Genomic DNA, 14,129 nt, shown 5'->3' with positions numbered 1-14,129 from the left:
ACATAGAGCTTCCATAGTAAGAGGGGCGCCAAATAGTTCCCATTTCGATTTTTTCATGAGTTTTATACAACGAACAACTTCCATAATGTCGGCAAGAGATTCTGATTCAATATTTGAATTGAAAATTAATTCAAATTCATCGAATTTAAGTTATTATTTTTTAAATATTTATATTTTTTTACTGAAGAACGAGAGTGTCAAAATTGTTCAAGGTTATCATGTACTAGTTATGGGTAAAATGAATCTATTACTAGAATATTTAGGCTATCAAAGAAGAATAGTATGGGTACTGAGTTATTTGAATCATCCAGGCCCTTTTTCAAAAATCAGGAGAAACATTACCCTACTATAAAGAAACTGCTCATTATTATTAATAATCAGTCGATATTTATGTATTTTTGGTATTCTACATTGTTCAATTGTTTTCTCTCACACAATCTATTTCTTCATTGTAAAATGGCATCTCTGTAAATCAATAAATATATACATAAAGATGTCAATACTTACTTTACTGTTTTTTCAGTAGCCATATGCCCACATGGGTTAAAAGCAAAAGTCGGGGGTCCAGAATCAACGTAGAATGCCGGTTCCAATCCCATGAATACCTTCACAACTGGTCCCAACTACAAAAAAATCAATTACTGACGAAAAACAAAATCATGCTATGATTAGCCAACCTCCATACAAATAGGGCATTTTCTGGATCCGGTATCCTTATCCTGTCCCCAATCATGTAATCCTTGAACGTGCCCACAATTCAAGTAAACATATGGCTGTTGCATATTTTCGTTTTGTGAAACTTTTCTTGGTATAACTAGTGTATTCAAACCGACAGGGCATTGTGGTCTGCCTGCATTTATTTCGTCGATTTCTCGTTCTAAATCTCGTTTACTCTAGAAAAATAATTGAAAATTTAACAATTCAAAAGGGTTATACTTCTGAAGAGAGGAAGAAGTCAATTGAGTTTGAAATATACTCTTTGCAAAGATATATTGACAAAAACTAAGAAAAGGCCCTCTCTAAAGTAGGTGTTTTGGGAGGGCTTTTTCTTCTGATTTGTGTCTAAAAGTATCTTGTATACATGATCTAGACCAGAGGTTCTCAAACTTATTTTGTCTACCGCCCACTTCGAGAATGAATTATTTTTTAGCGCCCCCCATTTTTTTACTTTACTACATATTAAGAATCACAATCGCAGTCATTATTTTAATAATTAAATTATGTGTGTCATGTGAAAATAAGACTTTCTGATGAGGGTAATGTAAAACACCATTTTGTAATATTAGGAAAACGTTTATTCATGTTATTAAAACAAACATTTCAATTTGAATTTTAAAACTAATTTAATGGGAAGGATGAATTTGATGATTTTTAATAAGTTTGTTAATATCAGGCTCGAATTTACTCAAAAACAGCTGTAAGTCACCGCGTTCAGTAATCCGCAACCGATTTCTCTTTTTAGTTAGCAACGTTGCCACAGCACTAAATCCACTTTCACACAAATTGCGGGATTGGCTTTTGTAACCAAAATTCTTGTATCCATTTTTGAATTTTAATGTTATCTCCTCATTCGTTATCCTCTCCAATAGTGTGAGGTTTACCTGTTTGAGCAATTAGCAAGGACATATTGTAGGAAGCTCGGGAGTTCGTCGTCGTCTTGCTTAGAAGCCGCTGAAAAAAGTTTTGACACAGTTGGCTGAGCTGAGTGTTTCTTTTCCAGTTCTTGAAAATAAGTCATACTTTTGTCTTTTTTATCTGAATGCATTTCATTCAAATGAACTTGTAGCCTTGAGGGTTTCATCGCTTCATTCGAAAATGTTTTTTTGAATTTTTTTTGACTAAGAAGGCACATAGGCAAAGATGGATTTGTGGGATTTTCAATAAATCCATATTTTATATATTCCGAGCTATACTGCCATTTCTTCTTTTTTGCTTCCAACATAATTGTGTCTTCAAAAATGCCGAAGTAAAGAATCGAGTGTTAAAAACTTGCTAATGACACCACTCACTTTGTTCACCACCGCACGTACAGCACTTTACCTAGCTAATCGCTAACTAAATTCACTTGTTTTCATAATATCGTTGAACGATATTACTGGCTGGATGACGCGCGCGCTTTTATATGAGGCAGCGGGCGGGCCATGTACTTTCGAGAATGTAGACTAGAAACTTCTCGCTTCGCATTGAAGCTTACCGCCATCTATTGTACAGTTTGACAACTATCGGACAGGAAATAGTTACTGATGGCGTTACACGAGAAAACGGGCGTTAAGGTGCGTATTCACAAAAAAAGCGAACAAGAGTGAACGAGCATTCTGCATCAATAATCGTCTGATGAGTACGGGCTAGGGAGTGAGCGAACGTATGCTTGTTTGCATTCAGAAAAGACCGAGAAGAAGGCGGTACATCAAAAGGTGCTCGCACAAAGTAGATGGATCAACTACGACTGCGAACTTGAAGATATTCGCTCTGGTGTGGACGGGACATCAATATGTCGAGCAAACACGAGCAAATACACGAATGCTCGCTCGTGCTCGCTTTTTTGGTGAATACGTACCTTTAAGCGTAAAGGAGCGGTAAAGTTTTGTGTTGAAAGCAAAAAACATTTTTGAATTAGCCATCGCCCCCTAAACCGCTTCAACGCCCCAATCTTCTCTGTGCCCTTTACTGCCCCCCTTTAGGCCTCCAGCGCCCACAAAGGGGCGTTATCGCTCACTTTGAGAAAGACTAATCTAGACATATTTTTGAAGAGTTTACTTTCAAACTTAATTACATTCTTCCTTTTTTTGGAAGTTTCCCCCATTTTTTATAAAGTGGAAGCCAAAAAGTTTTCATCCAGAAAATATAATGTTCTGAACAAGAAAAGCTGATTGAAAAAATTAAAAAACAGACTAATTGTAGTTTAGTATTAGTATCAAACGGTTGAATTTTCGAGAACATTTAAATAGTTCTTATTTTGATACTACCATATTATATGCTTCTAGAGTAGTTGAAAATATCATAGCAATTTTTAAACGAGTTAATATAATTCTAGAGTTCTTTTAAACATATTTCTATAAGAACCATAGTTTTATTTAAAATTTCATGGGAGTGAGTTCCCTTTTCAAGCAAATCTGTTTACAATGAATGGAATTGTGCGCTAACTCCGAGCAATTTTTCAAAATATGAAACAAGCGAATTTTTGAGTAGAACATTTTCCTTTCAATCCAATTTGTCTTCTTTGTTCCTATTGATTATTCTAAATGAGTTCAAAACAAAATGTAATTCATTGAATACAAAAAGCACATAATTTGTTATTCAACATCATTTTACATAAAAGGAAAAAGTGTAACCTCTACCAATCACCAGAAATGCAATACTTTTCTCAATGCGCGTTTCACCAACCAAATTGTCGTCTTCAGGAGATGAGGAAAACTGAAAACGCCAACTTTTTAAAAATACGATCTAATCCGTTTGTGTGTCTTGGTTCCTACAGAGGGACAATAAACTTAGAAACCATATCTTTTTGAAAAGTCGAGGATCTACAATGACTCTCCTTAAATTTACGTTTCCTAATTCTTATTATATTATATCCTAATTCTTATTCATTATATTTGAAGAATATCCATTGCTTTTAGCTATGTACCTAATAACATTTTTCTTAATATACTATTTTCCTTTGCTCAAGGGAACATTATGAACCTATAAGCTTGTTACGATGCAATTTTGTGTTGTGTGTGAACTATCAGGAATATATTTAAAGGTACTGGAATTCTTCCTGGTTGAATGAATAGCTTAAATATCGATTATATAAAACAATAAAACGTCAAATGAAAATACAATATAATAAATATAATAATAAAGTTATAAAATGAAGATGACCATAGAGTAAAAATAAATAAAAATTGATAAAAATTAAAAATAAGCAAATAAAAAATATATAGAAAATTACAAAGATTTCATTTTATTGTACTTTCATTTCACGTTTTATTTCTTTTACATAGTTGATATTTTAGCTATTCATTATAATTTTATTTGTTATTCCATAAGTTTCACATCACATTAGACAATGAAAGTCCGAACTAGTAAAAATATAAATAAATCAACGAGTTACCGTTCTTGGACGTTTGAGTGATTAGAAGTAACCAGTATAGAATTTGAACACCAGTAGTTTAAGATATATTCCTGAAAGCTTACAACATTGTTCACAACACAAAATAGCAGGTCTGAACTTTTTTGTTCAAAGGATTGTCAAGTTCCCCTCGACTAAAGAAAGGTATAATATTGAGAAAAATGTTATTGGGGACATAGCTGAAAGTATGACTATTATTCAAATTAAGTAGAAAAAGAAGCTTATTTAGAAGTTTACTGTTCTTCCATATGAACCAAGATTCACTTACGGACTAGATCTTACTAATAAAAATTTGAACGAGACAGTAGCACATATATTCGATTTCGAAGACCAGAAAAATTTAGTGTGGCTCGACATGCTTTAGAGAATGACCATAGAATGAATGAAAGCTGCTTGAAATTGTTGAGATCGGCACGTGACACTATATTTTTGAATGCTTTTGAAAGTCTGGAAATAGCAAAGTCTAAAATGGGAACTATGAATAGTGACAAAGGTCCCATTCCAGCTCATCGTTCAGCTTTTTATAAAGAGAGAAAATTCCCGCCAATTTGTGTACGCAGAAGTGTACCATGTTAGATATAGAGAACACTTTTAGAGTAAGCAACTATTTTTCTTCATTTCCTGAAGACGCTAACTTGGTTGGTGAAACGTGCGTCTAGAAGAGTATTGCAGTTCTGGTGATTGAGTAAGGATTTATTATATGACAACGGCTCCAATTTTACCTTTTGAAAATGAAGTTGTGTGATCTGTGAAATGATTTATATTCAATGAAGTCACGTTGTAATCGTACCATCATGGCCATATATCAAAAAAAGGGAAACACCTGTTTTCTCGCCTACTTGATCAAAGTGTGTGTTTCAAAGTCCACATGAATAAACCTAAATAAATGCCATGTATTTCAAAGATGACTCTAGCAAAACATCAGGTGTACAACATTTTTGGAAATATAATTTCAAGGTCTATTGAAATATACAGGGTGTCTCATAAAAAATAGTTTTTCATCAAAAACTATTGATATCTCATTTGGAAAAATTAGTTTTTTTACACCATTGAATTCTACCTAAAAAAGTGCTTTGGAATTGTTTTCATAGAAACGTAAAATTTTTGACAGGAAAAAGTTACAGCAACTTTTCAAAAATGCACATTTTCGAAAAAAATGTAACTCGGAAAAGATGATAAATGTCGATATGCGGTTTTCACCAATAAGTTTGTCGTAAAATTTGATCCTCAGACACAGCAATCAGTTTTTATCTATCTAGTTTGAAAACAGGAGTTTCTCTTTAAAAGTGTCCAATTAGGCTATTTCTGTAGACTATCTTGACATGATTCTACTAAAAATTTATTAAACGAAAGTAATATTTGTATTGATTCTGTAGACTTGGTTATGGTGAATATCGATATTGGTGCACACAATATACAGACTTGTGATGGCAACCAGTCAGAAAGAATCTTGATTTGAAGAATTTTACAATCATGAAAAATAAAAGGGTTTAGGGGTATTCGAGTGAAAATAGTGTGACATGCAAGTAGCCTTTAAGTGAGCCATTTGACGTCCATAAGGCACTTTTTTTAACATTTTGAAACAATCAAACTCACTGGTGATTTTTCTAATCCTTCCGCTGAGCGCCATAGTAGTGTTGCCCCACATAAATCAATTAGTGTCCCATCTTGAAGAACATTTGTAACTTCCTCTATCTGTAAAAAAACAATCCTAATTTCAAAAATTTCAAATTATGAAACATCTTTCATTCAAGTTAATAAATTTTCCTTCACGATGAGTTAAAAAAAATTATGATATTGTTTTAGACAAAATACATAAATCCTTGATAACAAATTGCTGCATTATGATGGTGTTAAAACACTTCTCAAGATTTCTCATCAATGAATTGAAGTATTACAAAATAAACACTTTAAGAATTACATTATATTCATAGATAAAGTGCAAGAACTTTGGCCTTAACCATTTTATTGAATAAATATGTTTTACCAATGAATGTAATCGAGATGACTTCATTTATTCAACTATATTCTCAAATTCTGCTTAGACACAATTCATCAATGGGGAAATGTTATCTAGATTTTGATATGAAAGGTGATAATATAATTTACTAATTTGTACTCTACGAGCTAAAATTTTTTTGCACTTCATAATATTACAGAATATTGGTACAACGAAGAATATATGTATGTTTTGATAACTCTATTTTTTAAAATGACATAAATCAAAACTTACTGATCATTCTATAAGTAACAATATAATCACTGAATAGGGAAATGTAGGGACATTTCCCTTTTTCTATGGGACTGAATCATTAGATTATATTGAGTAAAAGTTTGATAAATATGTGGGCTCTCTTTACTATTCTACCAGACCTAGTAAAATTAACGGGCATATTATTACTTGTTGAATTTGATATATCAGAAGGACTTCGATTCTGGTTACATCTATAATCTGCATAACTTGAATTCATTTAATCATAATGGCCCTATTATGCTCAGTAGATTTGCCACTTGAAACCTGGACTTTGTATGTTTTTCGTAATTTGTACATTTATAGGGAGGAACATAGAAATCTACCATTGAATATAACTTTTCATAAAACAGTTCATCAATATATATTCAGTCACAAGTGAGAAGTAATTGTGGCTGTTGAAGGAAAAGTTCAAATGAGATACATTTTCGTCACATTAAATTTGATGACCAATGAAGGATGACAAGAATCTTCATCTATTATTATTGAAAATCAAATCACTAATCATCAGATTATCAATCATGAACTATAGAAATTTAAAAATATGAAGTTTTTATACCACTTGTCCTCTTTGTTGTGCTGATCGAGACTCCCTCAAAGAAAAAATTCCTCCTCCAACAGATGTCTCCAACCAGTATCCACATTTTGCTTCTCCTCCACAGAAACTCCCTCTCGGGTGCATTATAAGAACACCATTTGTTGTACATCCATCTATTTCCCTTCCATTTTCCTGCCACTTGAGGGATTTCTCCTGTAAAAATATTGTATATTCTTAAAGATTGCAAGAAAGTGGAACCGATAGATATTATTATTGGTGGAAAAAGACCTCCAGTTATAGAAATAGAAATATCAAAAACAAAACCTGAAATCCTGCAGTCTACCTATATATATATATATATATATATATATATATATATATATATATATATATATATATATATAGTTAGGTCAGTACCGGGCAGGCGGTCCTCGGTGGCTCTTAAATTGAAATCAATATGGTAATGATCAAAAAGTACTTATCTATTCATTTTTTGATTTTCATGGAATAAGAATAAATGATTAAAACTCGCCCGCACTAGATGTTTGGTATTCAGGTTGGTATTCAAAACAAATGATTGTAATGGACTATTGGAAAAGGTGAGCATCGTACTAGGTAGCATCGTTCCAACCCTTGAGTAATATTCGAATTCGTGGATGTGAGAGGAATGTAGAACTACTTGGTTAACGAAATACGCATCGAGTGCAAACAAAAAATACTAAATTGCAAAAAACAAATTTCAACCATCTTGTTACGCTTTATCTGATAATATGTTCAAAATGTTGTCCATTCTGCTCTAAACAGTAATACAGTCTGTTTTCGAACTCCTCTCGAACATTTTGGAAAACTTCACCACTAATTGACCGGCATGCTGCTGTAATTCGTCCTTTGAGGTCATCCATATCAGTGGGCTGTGTTTTATAAACGACAGATTTGAGATATCCCCAAAGAAAAAAATCTAATGGAGTCAAATCCGGTGATCTCGGTGGCCACTCAATTGATCCCCTTCTGCCAATCCATCTCTCCCGGAATCGCTCGTTCAACCATTGTCGGACGGGGCGAAAATAATGAGGTGGCGCACCGTCCTGTTGGAAATGTAACAAATCTTCCTGCAACAGTAAATTACCGTGTGCATCAATTTGAGTTTCGAGCTCGTGAGTTATAAGTGGATCGATAGGTGCTTGAAGCATATCTAGGTACAGATCACCATTCAAGTTTTCTTCAAAAAATAAAGGTCCGATAATGGCATTTCCAAGAATACCAGCCCAAACATTAACTTTTTGTGGGTGTTGTGTATGTCCTTCTCGAAAATTGTGAGGGTTTTCGTCACTCCAATAGCGACAATTTTGCCTATTAACATTGCCATTCAGGAAAAATGAACATTCATCACTGAAACAGATATTGAACAGAAGATTAGGTAAAGCATTGATTCGAAGAGTCATGATTTCACAGAATTCTATTCTTCTGTCATAATCATCCTCATGGAGCTCGTGGAGAATCTGCATTTTATATGGATGAAATTTGTGCATTTTCAGTGCTTTCCTTACAGTCTCGTGTGACATTCCCGTCTGTTCTGCTACTGATCGTAAGGAGCTAGTCGGCTCTGCAGCAAATGTTCCCAACACCTCAATTTGAGCATCCTCATTCAGTACTCTGGGGTTATTCCTTTTTTTATTCTTCACCGAACCAGTTTCGGAAAACTTTGTCACCAAATCAAGCACATACCGGTGACTTATATTAAGATTTGGATTTCTTTCATTAAAAAGAGATGCCGCCCTTCGTGCGCACTTGCCCACCTCTCCATAAAATAAAAATTATTTCAATTCGGTCTTGGATAGTGTAAACCATTCTTACAATTTATACACTTTCTAAGGTATCGCTGATCAGCTCAACAAATGAAACTGAAATGATAGTACTACCAAATGGCTTGAATGCGATGAACACCTTTTTTGCTCAAAAAACGATACTTTTTATAGCAGAAGTAACAAAAAAGGGATAAGAGTTTTAAATCCGATAATAAACCCAAATGAAAGTCACCGAAATCAGATAACTAATTAATGTAAATTTTTTGAGGCTTGTCTAATTTTACCCCTGATGGAAAGTTGAAAAGCTGACCCGTCATCACAAGTTTTACTTATAAGAGAGTCAATAAAATGTATTTCTTTGCATACTAACTTGATAACCAGGCATTTTAGTATAGGCCAATTCTAATTACTTCTATTAGTTTAGAACTACATTTTCGGATACTGCTGATCGGAAAATAATAAATGAGGGCACCGTCGGCAAGCGAATTGAATGCCCTTCAAAATGATGTGCCACTTGACCCCCCTTTCCATTTGAAATTCTGAGGGTAACATCCACCCCTCCTAGGGGGTTGAACCCCGAGGGTTGAAAATATTCATTCAGAGTGTCCCCCTTGCAAATAAAGTTGACCTGTCTGACCATTTTTTCATATTATGTACTGGAAGGGAGATATTGAGGGTGGGAAGTTTTCAAATTGACACACTGTATATATAAGCTGAAGAGGTAGAAAAGTCTGAAAACAGGTGATTTTTGACATGTAAACACTACGATTGAAAGTATCCGATTAAATTTTATACCTATAAGTTATTTAATCCTATCATCTGTTACCGATGATAGGTAGACCAATGAATGTAGACCAGAAATTAGTTTCAAGTTTAGAATTTATTTTACAATTACAATAAAATTACTTTTAAACTAAACTGTATAATAATAATAATTATGAGAAAAAAAACATAGTTTGCTCTGAGGACCACGGTTTGTTAACTTGGCACTGTCTTTGGGTGAATAACTTTTAATAACGTAATCTATAGCTTTTAATAACTATCAGAAAAAATTTTGTTACTTATACAACTTTTAAAACTGACAATTACTACTTTTTTATAACAAGAACACCAAGACATTTTCATAGAAAAATTATTGTTAACTTATTCTAGCAGCGTTTACTACTCCTAAAGTTAGTCGTATAAAAAATCAATAAAAAATATTTATGAAAAAGATTTTTCTTTTTATTTTACTTGCCAGATATATGAGTTCATCATTTTTCAGTTTGAATTTGAAGATTGAAAGAAAGTTTTTATGACTGTTAATTGGTAGGATATTTTTATTGAATCAAGAGATTATTGAGATATATAATGATGGAAGTTTTCTCATCGCTTAAAATTCCTTCGAAATTAACTCTACGTTTCCAGTTATGTAAGTAGCTCTTGAATAAATTGTGCTATACCCGTTATTCTCATTGTTCTGAAGTATTCAAAAAACTTGTTATAGTTAATAGTATCCATTGCTTTCTCAAGATCGATAAATAACGCAATAGTTGGCTGGTTCTTGTCAATCAATCATTCATTTCAGTTACAAATAAATACAGTACAGTAGTCATTTTTAAGTTAAACTAATGTAAGCATATGGCTACATTGACTTTATTAGTAACAAACCTTATTGCGGCCTCGATTTATATGTTTCCCAACACAGTTCTGAGATTCATTCAGAAGTAGTTGTTGGACTTTTCAGATTCACTCAAATAATTTCGATAAATTTGTTATTTATCAGGCATATATTTATGGTGAGTTTTTTGAGGATAATTTATTTTGTTCAAAAAAATAAGAAATGAAAATTTCTATGTTTTTTCACACGCTTTATATTAGCTTCACCTGTATGTATGTAAGTATGTTTGTTTGCAACTCTCTTTTTCATTTCATATCGGGATCTGTATTTGACAGAATTATCGACAGTATTGCCTGATCTATTCGCAGGCAGATGGCGCTGTACGTAACCTCCTTAAAATATCGGCATTATTCCTGATCTATTCGCGGTCAGATGGCGCTGTACGTAACCTCATTGATATAGTTCGAACTCACTTTACATATATTTCTTCATTTGAAAAAAGTATTTTTTTATAACACGCGCGCCTGCTACCTTATTTGTAACCCTCCTTTGCGCGTCTGCTGTCTTGGGCTTGGTAGCTGATTTTCAGGCTCCCTCTCCGAAATCGGAAAATATCAATGGTCATTTTGCTAAACAATATACGGCTCATTGACCCCAAAGTTTAGATAAAATAAATATACTTTAAAAAGACAAAAAACACGCTTTTATAGCAGACGAAACTAAAGTATGAAAAATTATTATAGTTCAAAAAACTAAAAACACGCTTTTAAAGAACATGGAACTAAAAAGTTAAAAATATTTTTTTAAAATGAGCTTAATACAAAAACGAACGGAAAGTTCGTTGTTTTAAGCTTATTAAAAAAATTTTTTTCAACTTTTCAGTTCGATGTTCTTTAAAAGCGTGTTTTTTAGTTTTTTAAACTATATTTATTCACCACTTCTATTTGCAACTAAAGTTACTGCAGTTTTCTTATAATGACATATTCAAACTTATACAATAACATAGGTACTTAATTCAATTGAGTACCTGAATTGTGTTTACCTGTGACAATGTGGGTATGCTAATTTGAGAACCAGTGAGTAATCTAGATCGATTAGATCATTTAGCAGGTACACCCGCACTGCTTATGCTTATGAATTTTTAAGGATTCCAAATAATTGAGTTTCCAACCCTTGCTTGTATAGTGCAAAATTTCCGTATCTTTTAGATTCGGGAATTTGTGGTTGCATTCCAAGGTATGGTTTGAAAATATCGAATTATTTTAACATAGTCTGAACCTTTCATGTTCTGCATACCGTTTTGAGAAATTTCCACCATATTGTCCCACATAAACACTATTACACTCCGGACACTTAAGCTTATAAACTCCAGATTTCTTTATTTTCTCCACTTTATCTTTGGCATTGACATATGCCAGTTTATCTAATTTCCCTTTCAATGCCAAAGATGAAGTGAACAAGATGGAGAAATCTGGAGTTTATAAGCTTAAGTGTTCGGAGTGTAACAGTGTTTATGTGGGACAATGTGGTCGAAATGTCTCAAAACGGTATGCTGAACATGAAAGGTCCTTTAGACTAGGTAAAAATGATTCGACGTTTTCAAACCATTCCTTGGAATGCAACCACAAGTTCCCGAATCTAAACTATACGGAAATTTTGAAGTTAGCCAAGCAAGGGTTGGAATCACAATTATTTGTAATCCTTGGAAATGCATAAGCATTGCGGGTGTAAGCTGCTAAATGATCGAATCGATCTATTTTACTCACTGGTTTTCAAATTAGCGTACCCACATTGTCACAGATAAAGCTATGTTATTACCTACAGTGGAGTTAGATAGTTTTTAGTTCATTGTATAAGTTTGAAGATGTCCTTATGGGATAAACCTGCAGTAACTTCAGTTACGAATGAAAGTGGTGAAAACAGAAATATTCATTTCTCATTTTTCATGATGATTTCCTACTATGTAGTAATGACTATATCCATCAATTTATTTTGTACAAGTAAAATGTGTTTTTTATTTGCTTCTCAGCACTTACCTACCCTACATGTTTGGTATTTTATATTTTGTCTTATAAAACTCAGTGCATTAAATCAAATCTTAAGTAGTTTTTTTTCCACAATGTTAGTAACAGAACAAAGATACTCAGGTAATTTCACTACATTTTTCAAAAGTATATTGTTGTCCAAATTTCGATAGTGGCATAAAGAAATTAGTTTTTTTTCACACATCGATCCTCAAACGGCACGACAAAATTGCCATTAGAAAGTCGATTGTTTCCACTGCAAATGACGTCTGCTCTGAATTTTTTAAATCCTAGATAATTAATTTTCTTTTGTTTAGACAATGGGCGATGGTGAAATACGAGTTGAAATTGTTTATTACTCATACATCATAAAAAGTTTCAAAATTCGTTATTGCTATTTGGTCATTACATGCCATCGAAAAAATTCTTAGGGAGAAAGCATCGATAATAGTTCCAATCAAATTTTCATTTTCATAAACTACACCTTACGATTTGGTCTCCACAAACTTTATTTGAAAAATATATGGTGATATATTTTCCAGATAAAGTTTGTGGAGATCAAATCGTGAGGTGTAGTTTATAAAAATTACTATGGATCTTCATCAAGTAACGGCCAAATCAATCAGCAAATTTCAATTGATTACTAAAATTGATGGGTGTGTGTGTGTGTGTATGTATGTGTGTGTATATTACTTACGATGTGTATTGGTTACTTACCCCTAAAAAGATATTTCTAGAAGTATCGAAACCTGCGGCATATATCCTAGCTATTTTTGTATTAACTCGATCACATAATATTCTACAGGCAAACCTTGAAATTGTACTTTGGTTCACTTTTGTTTCTCCCATTTTATCGCCTGGTATGGTATCCATTACTACAAAGTCTATAGTGATTCTGATGACCTACCGATCTGCAATCAAATAAATTGATTGAATGATATATAAATACAATCGTTCGATGATATATACCTGGAAAGAAACATCAAGCAAATACATTTCCCTCCCCATTTTCCATTAATTTAATAAACATATACAAGTAAGAATGAAAAATAATGGAAATGAATTGTATTGCCATTGAACAAAGTTAAAAAGGATAATGACAACAAATTCATTATTTTCTTTTTCTTTTTTACTCTAGAATGTACACATATTTTTGTATGACTTATGTTGAGTTAACATACTCCGAGAAAAAATACTCGAAATTAATACTTCATTAATGACGTATAAGCCCCTAAATTTGGGAATTACCTGAATAATATTGAACAAAAGTCATTTTGTGAAGGAAATCGGAGTTTATTATCGACTTATTTGAAAATTTTTCATCTTCCATAAATGATGTAAATTCCTCAAAAAAGGTCGATAAAAGAAACTACATACTTACATTAGAAAAGTTTTCACTTAAAATAGCCGTTTTGTTAAATAACATGATCCCCGGATGGTTTTACATGGCTACAAGGCAGATTAAGCGACGCAGCAATTGAATTTTCTTCAAAAGATGAAGTACCTAAGTAACAAGCGCAATGTACAGTTTAGGAATGTCACGGTTCAAATAATTACTTTTTTGTTGAATGAATTTTAATTATTAATATTATTGGGGAGAATGAAAATATCAATAAAAAAAGGAAACTGAACTATGTTCTTTGAAAGTAACAATAATGGGATAATAACTGTCATAAAATGTAAAAATAATACAGGCCAGATGTTGCTTTCACTATCAACTCTCTGCATAATGAACATTTCTGCTGTTTTTCTGCAAACAAGTATGGAATAATCACGGTTCAATAGAATTGTAATAGTCCA

The 14,129-nt window shown here is 32.8% G+C and overlaps 2 protein-coding genes across 2 annotated transcripts in view; one reads left to right on the top strand and one right to left on the bottom strand.

Annotated features, from left to right (window-relative positions):
- The window catches only part of LOC141483638 (uncharacterized), a 565,103-nt gene that overhangs the window by 34,285 nt on the left and 516,689 nt on the right, over window positions 1-14,129 (top strand). The window lies entirely within an intron of this gene.
- The window catches only part of Pli (E3 ubiquitin-protein ligase pellino), a 44,567-nt gene that overhangs the window by 2,538 nt on the left and 27,900 nt on the right, over window positions 1-14,129 (bottom strand). Inside the window, 6 exon segments of the mRNA XM_074178409.1 lie at window positions 508-623; window positions 678-893; window positions 5,708-5,806; window positions 6,922-7,113; window positions 13,047-13,219; window positions 13,222-13,240. Coding sequence (XP_074034510.1) covers window positions 508-623; window positions 678-893; window positions 5,708-5,806; window positions 6,922-7,113; window positions 13,047-13,219; window positions 13,222-13,240 — 815 coding nt within the window.

This window comes from Leptinotarsa decemlineata, unplaced genomic scaffold (assembly GCF_025532065.1).
Source record: "Leptinotarsa decemlineata unplaced genomic scaffold, Ldec_3_MD MMD2_tig00003798_RagTag_RagTag, whole genome shotgun sequence".
Lineage (NCBI taxonomy): Eukaryota > Metazoa > Arthropoda > Insecta > Coleoptera > Chrysomelidae > Leptinotarsa > Leptinotarsa decemlineata.
The sequence above is the reverse complement of the archived record's forward strand: the minus strand, read 5'-3'. Positions and strand labels throughout refer to the sequence as shown.